The sequence below is a fragment of the Zootoca vivipara genome, chromosome 11 (genome assembly GCF_963506605.1).
Source record: "Zootoca vivipara chromosome 11, rZooViv1.1, whole genome shotgun sequence".
In the NCBI taxonomy this organism is placed as follows: Eukaryota; Metazoa; Chordata; class Lepidosauria; order Squamata; family Lacertidae; genus Zootoca; species Zootoca vivipara.
The window spans coordinates 15,560,862-15,579,744 of NC_083286.1; the positions used below are offsets into that span (position 1 = coordinate 15,560,862).

At 43.0% G+C, this 18,883-nt stretch overlaps 1 protein-coding gene across 3 annotated transcripts in view; it reads right to left on the reverse strand.

Moving 5' to 3' along the window:
- Positions 1-18,883, reverse strand: part of GRAMD2B (GRAM domain containing 2B) — a 63,711-nt gene that overhangs the window by 19,630 nt on the left and 25,198 nt on the right. For all 3 annotated transcript variants that reach the window (XM_035099658.2, XM_035099660.2, XM_035099659.2), the window contains exon 2: positions 785-907. In XM_035099658.2, coding sequence (XP_034955549.1) covers positions 785-907 — 123 coding nt within the window. The remainder of the gene's footprint in view (positions 1-784; positions 908-18,883) is intronic.

An 18,883-nucleotide genomic window follows, 5' to 3' on the forward strand; every position in this document is an offset into this window, starting at 1 on the left:
GGAAGAAAGTTAGTTGCTCCATCCATAATGGAGGTTCTTCCATCAGGGAGCAGATTGAGGATGAGTGTAGCTGCACGTAGAGAAGGAAGGAAATAGAAATTGGGCAGGGAGGAACGCATTTACAAAAACTATGCTGATGACCATGTTGTGAAATGATATCCAAAATGGATATACAGAAAGATAATTATGGTAATGGCACACATATATTATTACATAGGTGCAGTATGGAATTTTGGCCCAGCTTATGATAGGACAAACTGAAGAGCTATCATCCACTGAGATCTTATGTTAAGAACCCAGAACATGAATATCTCTCACCAACTGGCAAAATGCTAAATCCTATTTCCAGATTTGTATGGCATTATTACCCTTGTTTCTAATTACTAAGCTACGACTTTGCAGAATTAAGTGAGAAGCTGAAGATTATTTATAGATTGAGACTCACTGGTTACTCATATTATATCAATTTCAGGTTTGTTTATGTGTTCAAGAGAATTAAAACCAGATGTTTAATAACTGAGAGGAAGGGGGGTGTCTGTGGTTAGTTAGGGACCCTCCACTCATCTCTATTTACCACAGTTTGCAGCAGGGACAGGTAACCAGTGGCCAGAGTCTGGATCTGGTAGCCATCTGGACCAGCCTTTCAACCTCTCCTAAGCCCCACACCGCATTGGCAGTGGTCGAAATGAGACTTCAAAAGCAACATTCTCTGGAACTGTGTGTTTAACAGCTTTCTCTGGAAGTTACACTATTGTAAAGTTTGTATATTTGGATTCTTTATTACCGTGAAGTTATAACCTTCTTCTGGTCTTCAAAACATTCAAGATCACTTGGTGATGTCTGTGACAGCCCAGGATATGCTTTCCCGCTCTTCTTTTTTTCTTCTGCCCCATTTTCACTTTCTGAACTGCAGGAAAATGACATTTATCATCAGTGCCACTGCATAATTCCTTAAATTCCAAGCCTTCTACATTTTAAAAGCAAACTTTAAAAAACAAAGCAAATCCCGACCCATCACCCTAAAATCTAATACTGAAATTGTGCACCTGCCTGCCTGTTTATCTAGTTAGGATTTTGCACCATGCTTTCATAACAAATGTAACATTTTTATACCAACTGCAGTATGTACACATCAGCTAGTTCAGTTCTCTTGTTGCTAGCTGGAACTTTGCACTGCTACTTATCACTGTGGAGATTTGCTCCTGCCACCTTTGATCTACTCTGGTTCTATGATCCGAAGCACTTTTAAATATTTATATAATCTAAAATATCAATGTTATCTAATGCTGCAGACCTAATCATATTTTAGTTGGGCATAACCCAGTTGAAATCAACGGGATGTTCAAAAAGAAACGTGGAATGGGGCCATCATTGTGAAATATAAATATGCTTATTGGGAAGCATGCAGTAGGATTTTTTTGTCTGCTGCTGCACTGAAGACAACAGTTATTCTTGGATGTAAGACAAAAAAACAGGGACAAGGCCAGCCCAATACATTTTGCTGCCTGAAGCAGAAACTAAATAGTGCCCCCTCCTGCTGCAGAACTCAAGACACCAATCCCTGCTTTCATCTATCACCCCCCCCCCCATGGTGCCACCTTGGCAGGGCAAGTGCTAGAACAATAGCCTTAGAAGTCACAGTATGCTATCATAGCAGAAAGACCACTGTCTGTATATCTGTAAAGAAAACATTCTGGAGTTTGTTGTGTGTGAATATTGCCAGTACAAGCAGGATGGAAGGTAAAATGACTTGTGGAAAGACAAATAAAGCAAGGTACTGGGTGTGTTGAAATAAGACGACTTTGTTTTGCTAGTGTAGTGAACAAATATTGTATCTGTCCCAAGCAACATGAGCTGCCGGTTGCAATTCCCAGCAAAGATCAGAGAAGAGATAGCCGCCTCACTAAGTCTGCAGCATATAATCAGTTTACTAATTTGAAGGATGGAAGGAGCAGATCCAGACTGAAGCGCACTTAAGGCAGCAAAAAGCTTGGGATATGCACTATGCTCAGTGCTAATGCATTTATTTACACGGAAGCAAGCCTCATTGCTTTTAGTGGAGCCTACTTCCAAAAAGCATGCTCAGGAATGCATCCTTAAGTACAGCCTTCTTCAACTTTGGGTCCTCAAATGTTAGAACTATAACTCCCATCATCTCTGATCACTGGCTAAACTGGCTGGGGATGATGGAAACTGCAGTTCAACAATATCTGGGGACCAAGCTTGAATAATTCTGCTTTAAAGGTAAAGGGACCCCTGACCATTAGGTCCAGTCATGACCAACTCTAGGGTTGCGGTGCTCATCTCACGTTATTGGCCGAGGGAGCCGGTGTACAGCTTCCAGGTCATGTGGCCAGCATGACAAAGCTGCTTCTGGCGAAGCAGAGCAGCACACGGAAACACCGTTTACCTTCCCGCTGTAGGGGTTCCTATTTATCTACTTGCATTTTGACGTGCTTTAGTGACTGGTAAAGAGACATGCTAAAATGGAGCATGTTACATTTTTCTGAGTTATGATTAAATGAACTTTGGCAGGTTCTGCTCACTTACGGCTTTCAAATGGTCACTCTTTTCACAGTCAGGGTGGTCAATTCAACCAACAGGGACAAAAAACCAACCAACCCATGCGTCTCTGCCTCCCTAACATTTTCATTTAGGTACACTGAGTCAAGTTCCCTTCAACAAAAGAGCTGAAGCTCAATAATTCATCATACTTGCACTCAACGACAATGAAAAATGATAGAGTGCTGTCCTCTGTAACTTGACAGCTCGCATCCTTTTTTACCAATAGAAATTGATTCAGTGTTTCTCATTCTCTAGGAATAAAACAACCAACAGTTGAGAATGAGAACTGTCACTGAAAAGCAGCTTCTTTACATTTTCTCTTTCCCCTTTCTGATCTCTTGAGATAGAAAAGCTTTAACAGTTTCACTGGCAGACTGTCTTTCAGCTGTGGGATTCGTAACCCAAGTTCCAAATGGTACAAAGTCAAAGCTGAATATTTTCATTCTCACTAGACAATATGATTGCCATTGCTTCAGACAGTATGTTTTCTAAGGTGAATAAAATTAGTCTTCTTACTCATTCAAAAGCAAGCCCCATATTGAATTTAATGGGGTTAATCCAGGCATTCCCAAATGGCCCTCCAGATGTTTTGGACTACAATTCCCATCTTCCCCGACCACTGGTCCTGTTAGCTAGGGATCATGGGAGTTGTAGGCCAAAACATCTGGAGGGCCGCAGTTTGGGGATGCCTGGGTTAATCTGTAACTGCACAAAGGATTGCACCAAGAGTCAATCATAGCAGTGGCATGTTTGTTGTGTTGTTAGGTTTGGGTTGTGGTGTTTTTTAAAAAAAAAATCTTGAGATTTATATTTTTATTGCAAGCTGCCTTCAATTTGATTTTATAACTGGAAAACAGGATAAAAATGTCTTAAAACATGATAGCCCCAATCACATCCAATTTGTTTGTGCTTTTTAGAGACCTTCCGAATGGGTTGGAGCTAGACTTACATTATACTGAAGTCATTAAAAAAAAGTTTATTTTATTTTGAAGGGCTGCAGAGTAGCTTCTTCTTCAGGGACTTCAACTGAACTTTGTGACAATAATTTTCATTAGCATTATGAGAAAGCAGAACTGAGATTTTGATTTTTGCTTAATGCTTGTAATGCAACAGAAGGGAACAAAAAAATCATAGGAAACATACTGTAATTTTAAGATATGCACCGTGAAAAAGAATGCTTCAACTTTAAGAGAATGCTTCAATTTCAATAATGACTGTTTTTTAAAAATATTTTATGTATTAAGAAGTTTTCATTTGTTTCCCATATGATAGAAGTTCATATTTAGGAATTATTGTTGCAGCTTCAGGATGATTAGGTGATATAAGGCTGTAAATGTACCACTTTTTGGAATTAGTAACTAAAAAGTCTGGAGACAAGTAGTTACCAAGGCTAGGGTGTTGGCTCCTATTTTTAAAGAATCTGCTTGGTCCACTTCACATTTGGAAGAAATGACATGATAGAAGGGACAAAGGAAGTTATGACTTCTGGTAAAACAACCAGAATTACATTGAAAATGCTTTGCCTTCCACACCTCTCTTTGAACTGGCTTGAGAGTGCTGCAGGCTATTACCCACCTTTGACCTATCTCTAAACTTTTTCTGCTGATGCATAGTGATGCAGAAGCAATGAAGTCACTGAATAGAATTTATTGGATGTCATAGCGCAAAGCCTAGGATGTTGCTGCTTAAGGGCTTGTGTACACTTGCTGGAATCCACATTTTCTCCCTTTGAATTTGACCTCATTAGTCAAATTGAAGTTGAAGATCAAACCTGCTTGATCCTGTCCAGACCAGTAGCTATTCCCTTTTGTCTTCGTCTGCCCCTTACAATCTGTTGGTTTGAATGTGTTAATTTTGCACAACCAGGGCATGAACATAAGAATTAGCTGAAAAATTGTGTCTGCCCAGGAATGGCACAGTAACACACATCCAGGAATTCCCAATCCAATACTAGCTTCTACGCATACACTATGTTAAATTCTGAAATGACAGGTATTTCCCATTCCAAAACAGGAAGATGCCTGTGGGAGAAATCAATATCCTATATAATAATGTGCAAGTTGTCCCTGCGTCCAAGCTGTCCCGTGTGTCCCTGGGGTACTGCGCATGTGCCCCAGGGATACAGGGATTGGACAGCAGAGACTGCGCGCGCGCACTCTCCCCCTCCTCTGCCTCCTCCAACCGCCGCTCCCGCCGGACACCGCCTCACTGCAGGGCACGTCAGCGAGGGTGGAGGCTGGCGAAGGCCTCCTCACAACCCTCCCTGGCCGTGAGGAGCGGCGGTTGGAGGCAGGGGGGGGGAGAGTGCTCGCGTCCTTCCTGTCGGCGGCTGGGGGAGAGGAACGGAGGAGGAGAACGCAGCGCTTTCTCCTCCTCCGTTCCTGTCCCCCTGCCGCCGACAGCAAGGACAGGTCCCAGGGTTCGGAGAAGCGCTGCGCAAGCGCTTCTCCGAACCCTGGGATGTCTTCTTCCTGTCGGCGGCTGCGGGAGAGGAACGGAGGAGGAGAACACAGCGCTTTCTCCTCCTCCGTTCCTGTCCCCCTGCCGCCGACAGCAAGGACAGGTCCCAGGGTTCGGAGAAGCGCTGTGCAAGCGCTTCTCCGAACCCTGGGATGTCTTCTTCCTGTCAGCGGCTGCGGGAGAGGAACGGAGGAGGAGAACGCAGCGCTTTCTCCTCCTCCGTTCCTGTCCCCCTGCCGCCGACAGCAAGGACAGGTCCCAGGGTTCGGAGAAGCGCTGCACAAGCGCTTCTCCGAACCCCAGGATGTTCTAGCGCCCGTTATTAAACGGGCTGAAATACACTAGTAGTAATATACAGTTAAATCGATTAAAAAAGCAGGGAGATCTCAAGAAAGCACCGTTTTCCAGTTTTCCTCTAATGCACAAATCTAACTGCTTTAATCCTGCACTCCCATGGCAGACCTTGCAAGAAATAGGTACCACTGCCGGAACTCAGTTGGCATTGGGGTGTGTGTGTAGGGAGCGTGGGAATGAAACTAGCAAAAACAGATTGTTGATCCACCCCCAAGGGGGAAAATCAAGGCAATGCATCCACTGTCGATGAAGCAGTTTGGAAATATTTTTCAAAATGTATTGGATTACCCCTGGAATGGAGAAACCTGAATTTACAGGGGGGAACCAATGGGACAGGGGCTCTTTGAGGGCGATGTCATGTGGATGACGCTACTTAAATGGGAATGCAAGCAGCTTAAAGTGCATATTAAAAGGAGCTCTATTCCCTTCTTAGAGCCACATTCACATGGTGGGTGGTACAAGAAAGAAAGGGGTGGAGCAATGAATTTAAATTTTACCCCTGTGTAGTGGACTAGTTTCTACACACACCTCTCTATCCTCTGTCCAGGGAAGCAAGAGTCATTATCAGAGTGCAATGATGCATTCCAGCCCAGGAGGGTGTGAAGCAAGACCAGTGAGGCCTGTGGCTTGGGGTGAGAGGTTCTCCATCCCTGCTCCTTTGTAGCAGCCTAAAGTTTCTCAGGGGAAGGGATGGAGTAAAGAGCAAGCAATGAAGGGAAAGGGATGAGCAAGGTTGAGGGCAGAATCTTGAAGGGGAAGGCCCTTCCTCCCACCCATGGATTCTCCCCATGAAATTTCCTTGACCTTCTGCTAGCAGCTAGCTAACACCTAATCAGTCAATATCAGGATTAAGAAATTTTTTAAAGCACATCTTTGTACAGTCTAGTCAACAATACTGGAAGTAGCCAGGGCTTTTTTTCAGTAGGAACTCACCGGAACTCAGTTCCAATACCTCTCAGGTGGGCGCCATTGCCATAAGACAACAAGGGAGGCATTCATGGTGCTTCTGGCACCTTTTTTCTACAAAAATTGCAGTGGAAGCAGCATATCATAACTTACAGATGGGGACAGGCAGGTGTACCCCTGTGCAAGAATTAAGATCCATTGGAAAAGATACAGACATGTAACCCTTAATTTGTTATTCAAACCTGCAGTGCAAATCCCAGCAATTCTCATTGAAAAGAGACAAGAAAATTTGCATTTGCATCCTGTCCTTGATTCCATTAAGTCAAAACAGCTTGATTTAGACCTAGTTGACCTTCTCCACAAAGAGGCATGCTGTTTTTCACAGTGGAACCTAGCCGATAATGTGTGGATTGTAAAACATGCTGGATTAATCATGCAGAAAATCATGCAGAAGAGGAGGATGACACACACCACTCCACCCCCTGGTTTATGCACATGTACGCTGAAGGCTCTTTAGCTTGTTGAAATCTCTCTTTTCTGCCTTTTGTACTATAAACTGGAAATCCATGCCTGACATGGCATTTAAATTGGTAAATAAAATAGGGGGTGTCCTTTAAAATACTAAAATAAGTTGGAAATTGTGCCTACTGAAACTTTGGACTGCTCTTACATTAGGTGTTTCAGAAATCAATTCCTGAAACCCTGATAGCTCAAAGAATGCTCCTGCTTCATGAAATGTAATCTTCATCCAAAATTGGGGGTAAACAAAATACACTAATGTTTTGTTTTTAAATATAACCCCTGTATAAATTAATCTTATTGATCTGCATATGAGGTAAGTTGCTCTTAACCTTCATTAAATACATTGTAGGATAGGCACCTATTTGTCCAGCAGCTGTATGTGTGAAGCTGCACATATTAACTCAAAAAATAAAAAAAATTCCTTCAATAGCACCTTAAAGACCAACTAAGTTTTTTATTTTGGTATAAGCTTTCATGTGCATGCACACTTCGTCAGATACACTGAAACAGAATCCAGCAGACCCTTATGTATATTATGTATCTGACGAAGTGTGCATGCACACGAAAGCTTATACCAAAATAAAAAACTTAGTTGGTCTTTAAGGTGCTACTGAAGGAATTTTTTTATTTTGTTTCGACTCAGACCAACACGCCTACCTACCTGTAATATTAACTCACAGATAGCTATCATAATTTAAAATGATGACTGAATAATTAGCTCATCCAAGAATGGGAAGACATTTCTTCACTTATAGAGTAACATTAATGCCAGGATTACAAAAAGCTTTTGCAACAGCAATCTATGTGAGCAATTAAGAAAACACCCCACAAAATTATCTAAACAGGAAGTGAAATTTAAAACTCATACAAAATAATAAAGTATTTTGTAAAAAGAGGAAATTGATTTATCATGGGTAAAGCTTGCTCTAGGATATAACTGTCAACTATTTCCAAAGACTTACATGCCATTGTTGACAGCCAATCTATAATGAAACACTAGCCTTTCACATCGTAATACAATACGTATGTTGCAGATATACTACCGTAGTTCAGGCATACCCAAACTGTGGCACTTCAGATGTTTTGGCCTACAACTCCCATGATCCCTAGCTAACAAGGCCAGTGGTCAGGGAAGATGGGAATTGTAGTCCAAAACATCTGGAGGGCCGAATTTTGTGGATGCCTGTACTAGTTGGTGGAAAGACCTCTCCTCCTTCCAGAGGGGAGGAGTTGTGAGCAGGAGCTGGTTCTGTGTCGGCAGGGGCTTCCACTGGTTGTTAACCCTCAAATGACTCCCCGCTGAGCGAGGTGGAGTCATGAATAGATTGTTTGATCCAATGCCTAAGCCAATACCACTCACATGCTGTAACCAATAAACTTGTGGCCTTATTTATTTAGCCCATTAAGCTAAAATACATGTGTCCTTGTGTCTTATTTATCTCTATGCGGGTGGCAGGTCCTCGACTCACAACATGCCTACAATGAACACACGTTCACTAAAAGTTACCAGTTTTTTTAAACTAAGGATATGAAAATAACAACTCACTAACTCTTTAATTTTAGAAAAGCATCAAGAACTATAAAATCTCTTTTATATTAAGACGCCTGAAAAGCATACTAATAATCTGATGTGTGAATAAAAGGAGGGCTATTCAAAAAAGGACATCCATATACATCAGGGGTCCCCAAACTACGGCCCCCGGGCCGGTTGCGGCCCAATTGGCCTCCCAATCCGGCCCGCGACGACCCCCGCCGCCCGCTGCCGGCGCCCGCTCTTGCGGCGCGGCGACGATCTTGAAAATCGGCAAAAAATCGCCGAAAATCCTTTGTGCGCATGCGTATGGGCCTCTCCCGACCCAGAAGAGGTCATTTCCGATGCACTTCCGGGTCGGGGGAGGCCCATACGCATGCGCACAAGCGATTTTCGGCGATTTCCCCCGACCGTGTGCGTGTGCGCATGCGCACGAGCGTGCACTCCCCCGCCCTCCCCCGCCCTCCGGCCCGCTGCGCGCGCACTCCCCTGCCCTCCGGCCCGCCGCGCGGTCGGCGCGGCGGGCACCGGCCCGCCGCGCGGTAAGTCTGGGGACCCCTGATATACATTTACAGGAGGCAACAAACTACAAAGTGTAAAGCTTTCTTAAAAGTTAAGATTGCAGTGAAATTTGCCCACAATCCAAAATTAACGGAATTTTAAAAATAGTTGTCCAGACTATAATGAAGTAGCCTCATGGTTCAGGTAGCAAATGAGAAGACCGGCAGGCTGCACCCCCATCCAACACAGATGGGGCTGCCTGTCACTGCCACCATCACTGTAGTTGGCTGCCTCCCCACTGGGGCTACTATAGCCACTGTCACCTACAAGGAAGTGCTATCACCAGCACTCTAACAGGGCTCTCCTGAACCACCACTCCTCACTATGAGGAACTCGTCCTTTCCCAGAGCAAAGCATTGTGGGGATAGTGGCTGTGAAGATTCCTGGTTCCACTTCTACATTGTGAGGTTGGCAAATCTTGGTTCAAATTTAAATTTGAAGATGCATTTGCCAATGTCATGGGAAACTAGTGGTGGCAGATGTGATTTCCATGGCCGCTTCACCAATAATGCCTCACTCTGAGGAAGGACCCCATCTTCAGAGTGAGGCAGTCATTCATTCATTCGAGGCCCTCCTCAAACCTGTTGTCTTCTCTTCTTTTCCTTAGGGAAGATCTAATGTAAAATCCATGCCATTGTCAGTGTATCATTTTGGGTTCCTGGTACAGATTTGCAACACAAGCAATGATGTTTTGCTTTCCCCAGTCTCCAACCCTGGCAATCAGAAATCACTATGTGGTCGCAACTGGACCTGTGCCAGTCACAAAATAAGCCTGGCACCTGGCTAATTTCTAATGCTGATCCAATCCCATTCAATATTACAAATCTTGAAATAATTTTTTCCTTGTGAATCGTGATTCTTAAATGTTATTTCCCACATTTCTGGTATTATACCATGGCTCACAATAGGTCTGACTATATCCCTTTTTCAGGCATTCAGACTGAAAAGTGCTAAGGGGCCAGTGGGAATTTAAGCAACGAGTCCCACCCCTTTGCTGTTGCTGCATCAGCTGGGCTCATTCCCCAACCAATACATGATCGGTGTTAGTCTGCAGGGAGCTGTCTTACTTGCATATAGGGCTTTCAACATGGGGATAGGAACCCCAACCGTCATAGGGAAATCCACACCTTCTGCTGCACACAGAAGTCCTTTGTTGTTTGTTGTTTAGTCGTTTAGTCGTGTCCGACTCTTCGTGACCCCATGGACCATAGCACGCCAGGCACTCCTGTCTTGCACTGCCTCCCGCAGTTTGGTCAAACTCATGTTCGTAGCTTCGAGAACACTGTCCAACCATCTTGTCCTCTGTCGTCCCCTTCTCCTAGTGCCCTCAATCTTTCCCAACATCAGGGTCTTTTCCAAGGATTCTTCTCTTCTCATGAGGTGGCCAAAGTATCGGAGCCTCAGCTTCACGATCTGTCCTTCCAGGGAGCACTCAGGGCTGATTTCCTTAAGAATGGATAGGTTTGATCTTCTAGCAGTCCATGGGACTCTCAAGAGTCTCCTCCAGCACCATAATTCAAAAGCATCAATTCTTCGGCGATCAGCCTTCTTTATGGTCCAGCTCTCACTTCCATACATCACTACTGGGAAAACCATAGCTTTAACTATACGGACCTTTGTCGGCAAGGTGATGTCTCTGCTGTTTAAGATGCTGTCTAGGTTTGTCATTGCTTTTCTCCCAAGAAGCAGGCGTCTTTTAATTTCGTGACTGCTGTCACCATCTGCAGTGATCAAGGAGCCCAAGAAAATAAAATCTCTCACTGCCTCCATTTCTTCCCCTTCTATTTGCCAGGAGGTGATGGGACCAGTGGCCATGATCTTGGTTTTTTTGATGTTGAGCTTCAGACCATATTTTGCGCTCTCCTCTTTCACCCTCATTAAAAGGTTCTTTAATTCCTCCTCGCTTTCTGCCATCAAGGTTGTGTCATCTGCATATCTAAGGTTGTTGATATTTCTTCCGGCAATCTTAATTCCGGCTTGGGATTCATCTAGTCCAGCCTTTCGCATGATGAATTCTGCATATAAATTAAATAAGCAGGGAGACAATATACAACCTTGTCGTACTCCTTTCCCAATTTTGAACCAATCAGTTGTTCCATATCCAGTTCTAACTGTAGCTTCTTGTCCCACATAGAGATTTCTCAGGAGACAGATGAGGTGATCAGGCACTCCCATTTCTTTAAGAACTTGCCATAGTTTGCTGTGGTCGACACAGTCAAAGGCTTTTGCATAGTCAATGAAGCAGAAGTTTTTCTGGAACTCTCTAGCTTTCTCCATAATCCAGCGCATGTTTGCTATTTGGTCTCTGGTTCCTCTGCCCTTTCGAAATCCAGCTTGCACTTCTGGGAGTTCTCGATCCACATACTGCCTAAGCCTGCCTTGTAGAATTTTAAGCATAACCTTGCTAGCGTGTGAAATGAGCGCAATTGTGCGGTAGTTGGAGCATTCTTTGGCACTGCCCTTCTTTGGAATTGGGATGTAGACTGATCTTCTCCAATCCTCTGGCCATTGCTGAGTTTTCCAAACTTGCTGGCATATTGGGTGTAGCACCTTAACAGCATCATCTTTTAAAATTTTAAATAGTTCAGCTGGAATATCATCACTTCCACTGGCCTTGTTATTAGCAGTGCTTTCTAAGGCCCATTTGACTTCACTCTCCAAGATGTCTGGCTCAAGGTCAGCAACCACACTACCTGGGGTGTACGAGACCTCCATATCTTTCTGGTATAATTCCTCTGTGTATTCTTGCCACCTCTTCTTGATGTCTTCTGCTTCTGTTAGGTCCTTACCACTTTTGTCCTTGATTATGGTAATCTTTGTACGAAATGTTCCTTTCATATCTCCAATTTTCTTGAACAGATCTCTGGTTTTCCCCATTCTATTGTTTTCCTCTATTTCTTTGCATTGCTCATTTAAGAAGACCCTCTTGTCTCTCCTTGCTGTTTTTTGGAAATCTGCATTCAGTTTCCTGTATCTTTCCCTATCTCCCTTGCATTTTGCTTGCCTCCTCTCCTCCGCTATTTGTAAGGCCTCGTTGGACAGCCATTTTGCTTTCTTGCATTTCCTTTTCCTTGGGATGGTTTTCGTTGCTGCCTCCTGTATAATGTTACGAGCCTCCATCCATAGTTCTTCAGGCACTCTGTCCACCAAATCTAAATCCTTAAACCTGTTCCTCACTTCCACTGTGTATTCATAAGGGATTTGATTCAGATTGTATCTTACTGGCCCAGTGGTTTTTCCTACTTTCTTCAGTTTAAGCTGGAATTTTGCTATAAGAAGCTGATGATCTGAGTTACAGTCAGCTCCAGGTCTTGTTTTTGCTGACTGTATAGAGCTTCTCCATCTTTGGCTGCAGAGAATATAATCAATCTGATTTCGATGCTGCCCATTTGGTGATATCCATGTGTAGAGTCGTCTCTTGTGTTGTTGGAAGAGAGTGTTTGTGATGACCAGCTTGTTCTCTTGACAGAACTCTATTAGCCTTTGCCCTGCTTCATTTTGAACTCCAAGGCCAAACTTGCCAGTTGTTCCTTTTATCTCTTGATTCCCTACTTTAGAATTCCAATCCCCTGTAATGAGAAGAACATCCTTCTTTGGTGTCATTTCTAGAAGTTGTTGTAGGTCTTCATAGAATTGGTCAATTTCACTTTCTTCAGCACCGGTAGTTGGTGCATAAACTTGGATTACTGTGATGTTAAAAGGTCTGCCTTGGATTCGTATCGAGATCATTCTGTCATTTTTGAGATTGCATCCCATTACAGCTTTTGCCACTCTTTTGTTGACTATGAGGGCCACTCCATTTCTTCTACAGGATTCTTGCCCACCGTAGTAGATATGATAGTCACCCGAACTGAATTCGCCCATTCCCTTCCATTTTAGTTCACTGATGCCCAGGATGTCGATATTTATTCTTGTCATCTCATTTTTGACCACATCCACCTTACCTCCACTCATGGTTCTTACATTCCAGGTTCCTATGCAATATTTTTCTTTACAGCATCGGACTTTCCTTTCGCTTCCAGGCATATCCGCAACTGAGCGTCCTTTCGGCTTTGGCGCAGCCGCTTCATCAGCTCTGAATCTACTTGTACTTGTCCTCCGCTCTTCCTCAGTAGCATGTTGGACGCCTTCCGACCTGAGGGGCTCATCTTCCAGCGTCATAACTTTTATATGCCTGTTGTCTTTGTCCATGGAGTTTTCTTGGCAGGGATACTGGAGTGGCTTGCCAGTTCCTTCTCCAGGTGGATCACGTTTAGTCAAAACTCTCCACTATGACCTGTCCATCTTGGGTGGCCCTGCATGGCATAGCTCATAGCCTCTCTGAGTTATTCAAGCCCCTTCACCACGACAAGGCATTGATCCATGAAGGGGACACAAAAGTCCTACACGTAAGTAAATGCATGACTAGGGACATGTATCCAAATGCAGGTATGAATAAACATGCATCCAAATGCAGATATAAATAAACAACTCATTTAAAAGAACACAAATCAAACTAACAGTACAATCCTGTGTGTGTACATTCAGAAGTAAGTTCCATTATGTTTAGGACTGCAGCCTAATAGTTCATGTTTGCTGGGATTCTCCAAACTGAATGGATCAAGGCAGTAGGTAATCTGCTTGAGTGATATATGCAAAAACAAACAAAAACAACACCCCAACAACATTTTTGAAACCAGAGACTCACCAAAAAATGTCAGAGCCAATGTGGCATAGCAGTTAGTGTCTGTCTAGAACCTTGGAGATCAGGGTTCAAATCCTCACTTGGCTGTGAGGCTCACTGGCATGACCTTGGGCTAGGCACCAACTCTCAGCGTAACCTACTTCGCAGGGTCGCTGTGGGAATTAAATAAGGATGGGTGAACTCTGTATGCTACCTTGACCTCCTTGGAGAAAGAAGTGGGATATAAAGGCAACAAACAAGATAAAGTGGTACCACATTTTAAGAACAGTCCTGTTTACGAACAATTCGGTTTACGAACTCTGCAAGAGTTCCCGTTTTGCAATAGTGTCCCGTTTTGCAAACCTTACCTCGGTCTAAGAATGGAATCCAAAGGGTAGAAGGGCACCGATGGCGGGAAGCCTTATTAGGGAAAGCGTGCCTTGGTTTAAGAATGGTTTTGGTTTAAGAACGGACTTCTGGAACAGATTACGTTTGTAAACCGAGGTACCACTGTACTGGTTTCTGTGTAAAACCAACATACCAGACAGACCGTGATATACACAAAAACAACAACTTTTCTGTCTCGAAACAATGAAGTGTGCCTCTTTAACACATAATTAGCAAAAGCTGAGTAGTGTGCCTGTGAGTAATGGGTCAATGGAATCTCATCTGCTCAGCTGACTAATGTGTTCCCATGATCTGCAGGAAATGCAGCAGAATAAAGCTCTGATATTCACAGCAGTGCTCTCACACCTGCTCCTGTGACCTGAATGCTAAGGTGGTCCTACTCCAGGGATGTGGAATCCGTGGTCCTCCAGATATTTTCACAATTCCTGGTCATTGTCCATGCTGACTAGGTGGAAGTGGGAGTCCAGAACCATTGGGAAGACCCCAGGTTTCCCATACCTGCTGACTGTTCTAGCAAGAATGGCAGACCAAAATGAGCATAGGCATCAGATCCAATCATGCAGGCAGATGTTGGAGCGCCAAATAAAATACAATGCTCATATGACCTGATTATTTTTTAACATGGCAATTATTTAATATAGTCAATGTATCACTATAGATATTTATGGAATATTTACAGTAAACATTGATATAGCAGTGCAGTCAAGTGATTTAACAGAATTAAGAGTGAATGGTTTAAAGAAATTCTAACAACGACCCTTATGTGTGGAAGCATTAACCCCATGAGCTAAGTTTCCACTTGCTGTTGTTTGACTTTATAAATGGAATTTCTCTGTGTATCTGTGGTGGGGTTTGTTTTTTCACAGTTGTTTACTTTTGCTCATATGACAAGAACAGAGCCTGATTCAAAACACTGTTAGTAGGGTAGCAGATTGCATAAACGGCAGAATTTTCCTGCTTCAAATGTTGCTGGACACACGGGGCAGAGGGAAGAGGTTGGCAAGCACTCTTAAGATCATTTGTGCATAAACCAATCCACACGCTACTAGGTTTGTGGAAATATTTGAGGTGCAAATATGTATCCTAGCTACACTCATGTCTTCCTCTCCCTGTTGTTGTTTTTGCTCCTTTCCCTTCCTCAACTTCTAATGTCTTTTTCACTATCAACTTTTGAAGTCCTTGAGACAGTGACTTCATATGTTACTTGTTAAATTTTCATGTATATTAATGGCACCTGATACATAATAACATGAACATGGGGACTATTGTTTGATTTATATGGCAAATTAATTGTGATGTTTCTGTCCTGGTCTTTTTGGGTGGTGGTTTGGTTTCTATATTGGAAAGCGGACTAGCTCAAATACCAAACATATCATTAACTTATTTCAGTAACAGTGTCTTCTATAGTGACAAATATTCAGCAAGGACTGTTTGTGGTTTCTTCATAAGTGGTGCCCCTAAATTCAGATCAATATTCAAAACTCCCATTGTTCTAGGCACATTTTGCAACAGGGAATTTCATTAGTGCAAGCAGTTTCTGAGCTTCGAATGCATTACTGTGCCTAAGATTTGAGATTAAAACTGCAGAGTGGAAGGAAAGGAGGAGCTTTTTCTGCTTCCCCACTTCCAGCTACTTTCTGAAGACCAGAGAAGAGAGTATCTTAAGAATATTAGGGAGGTGGGCAGGGGAAGGACCAGACCATGTGAAAAACGAACATAACATTTTAGCTGCAGTTCATTCATTTTCAGCTTTGTATTCTTGTTATTAAAAAAGTGCACCTAAACATTCTGCTGTTGCGCCAATAACCTCGTGATCCTGAAGATACTGCGGGACTACAGTTTGCATCAATCACAGACAGCATGTTTAATGGCCAGGGATAATGGGAGTTGTGATTCAACTATGTGGTGAGCCATAGGTTCCCTAACCCTGATCTAGATTATCCTAGAAATTTGCAGGATAAAAATAAGTAAACAGCCTGAGCACGAACCTCTGATTATGGGGATGCATCCAGTTACTTTCACATCTACAGCAAAATGATTCCTGATTGCAAGTATGACAAGTTAAAAGGTGTTAAGAGACAATGTAGACTACTTACACTGGATATTTCATATTCAATATAATTTGCCTGCTAATTTTGGCCTCTGTTCAGTTTGGAAAATTTACTTTCAATTTTATCAAGTATTTTTCAGTTCCTTAGAGCAGGTGTAGTCAATGTGGTGCCCTCCATTTGCTGCTGGATTGCCACCCCTGATCATTCACCATGTTTTCTGGGGCTTATGAGAGCTGGAGTCCAATACCACGTGGAAGGTATCAAATTGGCTACTAATGCACATGTTGTCTAACAATGCAATCCTGTATGCAGCTACTTAGAAGTTAAGCCGCACTGAATTCAATAGGATTTCCTCCCAGTTAGGGATCAGGGAGAACTTCAAATCAGTTCACCTTTAAAGCTGAATTTATCAAATTCCCACTTTCCAAAGCAATACAAGAACTAAAACATAGCCATCTTTCAAAATTTGCACTTATCTAAATTTTGCAGTCCAGTTCTCCATCCTCCCCCAAATGCAATATTAGGAGAAAGTGTGCATAGAAATGAATATATTAATCAAAATAGCATACATTTGGAGAAACTGATGGCAAAAATGTGTACATTAGTCAAAACTGCATACAAAAATGTGTTTATTGGGATAAATTCACACTAAAAACCTGAAGAATTTGCATGAGGATTTTTAAAAAGAAAGTTCGCAAATGGCTGCAGAAATGTACAGAACTGAATTTAAGGTTGGAAAAACCTCACTCCTAGTCTCAGCTACCGTGTTTCTCACATTTTAAGACACTGTCTTATATTTATTTCACTCAAGAAAACAAGCCTATGGCTTATTTTCGGGGGGTGTCTTATTCGGGGGGCTGGATCATAACAGGGAAATGATTTTTTATATGAATTTTACAGATGCTGTACAATTGGCTGTGTTTATTTCTCTATTTAGAAATCACGTTTCTCTCTCTCAGGACTGATTAGCCAGATGCTGCCTGAGATCACAATTGGCTTTACCAAATAGCTGTTAAGTACTTTCCTTTGATGCCCACATCTCATGGCTACCATAAGGTTTCTACCTTTCAGGACAAAGGCAAGGTGATAATAGGAAGTTGTCTTTATCTATCTCCTTAATCTCCTCTTCATATGCATAACCTTTGAAGCCTAGGAATGCAAGTTGTCTGGGTCTCTCGGCAAAACGAGAAGGGAGGGGATGTCAGTTTTTAAAAAACCGCCCGCGTGTCTGCGAGAGCTCTGCACTTTCCTACCGGGTAGCTGCAGTTTTAATTTCAGTTTGCCTGCCTCACTCTCTGTCTTGGCCATCAAGAGGAAATCAACATGGCTGGGCACATAGAATGGAAGGGGGGAAAGGTGGGGGGAAGCGAGAGGTGGGCCGTGTGTGTGTGTGTGTGTGTGTGAGAGAGAGAGAGAGAGATGGAGGTCATTCACGAGGCAGCATCTTTAATCGCCCCTCTTTTCATCTTCATGCCTTCCTCTCCTCCCCACCGCAAATGCCACTTTTTGTCCTTTAGCTTGGCTAAAAATATATTTTTGAATCCTTTTATTTTTTAAAAAAATGCTCTCCGAAATGGGGAGGGGAATTCACGAGACTTCGGCAGCTAGCAGCTACGGCTCTTCAGTGCATTTTTACAAGCTTTTCTGTGGAGCGACAGCAAAATGGGGGGAGATTTTTAAGGGGTGGAGTTGGCTGGCGGGGGGGGGGGATTATGGATTATTGCTACCGGTAGTGGATGAAGGGTCTTTCACTATGTCTTATTTTCGGGGTATGACTTACATCGCGCAATTGCCTAGAAATCCTGCTATGGCTTATATTATGGCTACGTCTTAAAATGTGAGAAACACGGTAACTGTGCCTAGGATTGCAGCCTAAGTGGGCCATCACTACAGAATGTGCCAAGTGCTGATCAAACTACAAATTGACAACAGTATGTTTAATTTATTATTATTATTATTTTGCTCCAAGGCGACATAAAAGCTTAGTTGTGTATGCAGTTCTCCGCACAACCTGCCAGGAAAAATATAGGAGGAACACAGCCTGCAAGTAAACACCTGCCACTTTAGATGACACCTGAAATTAAACTGGTGATCTCTAGCGTGAGGCATGATTTGCTGTATTTAGAGTTTAAATGCCTACCTCTCTCCACCTGAGGCTGTAACCTCATCTGGACTGGGCACAGAGGTGGAAGCCTAACATGATTGACCATACGTTACAACAACAACAACAGCAGGGCAAGCCACTAAATTTACAAGAAGCTTTGAACTTCTTCACATTCGCAGGGAGAAATTGACCTTCAAGTGACAGGTTTTTTACATGGTTAAGTTTCCTGAGACAAATATGTTAGGCATTCATACTCTTTAAGAGCTTTTTTCAGACAAGTGGAAGTCTTCTACATGACAGGTTTTATCCGGATAGAGGAAGAAATGACAAGAGCTAGATAAAAGAAGATAAAAGGCAGAGCAGTAAGCTATGAACCTTCTGGCTCTTTCACCATTGCCACAAATCTTGTGCATGCTTGAATAACAGAGTAAACTGGGGACAGAAATTGACAGATGTGATCCTCTACCAAACTCCATTTTGAAGTTATCTTCTTAGAAAACCTGTAAGTGCTGATGCTCCACTTGATGTCTAGAAAGGTATAGGGATGCACAATTTGGCCCCACCTACATCCAAGGGCCCCATATCTCCCCGGCCTGCAATGATCCTTCTACCATGTCTCCCTTTGTAAGAAGGACAATCTGGTCTCCAGATCTACACTGCTTCACTTATTTTGGCTGCCTATCAAGATCCACTAATGTTCAGGGCTTGAATTACAGGGGAGCTCTTACATTTTGTGGTCGCTCCTTTATATGCTGCTT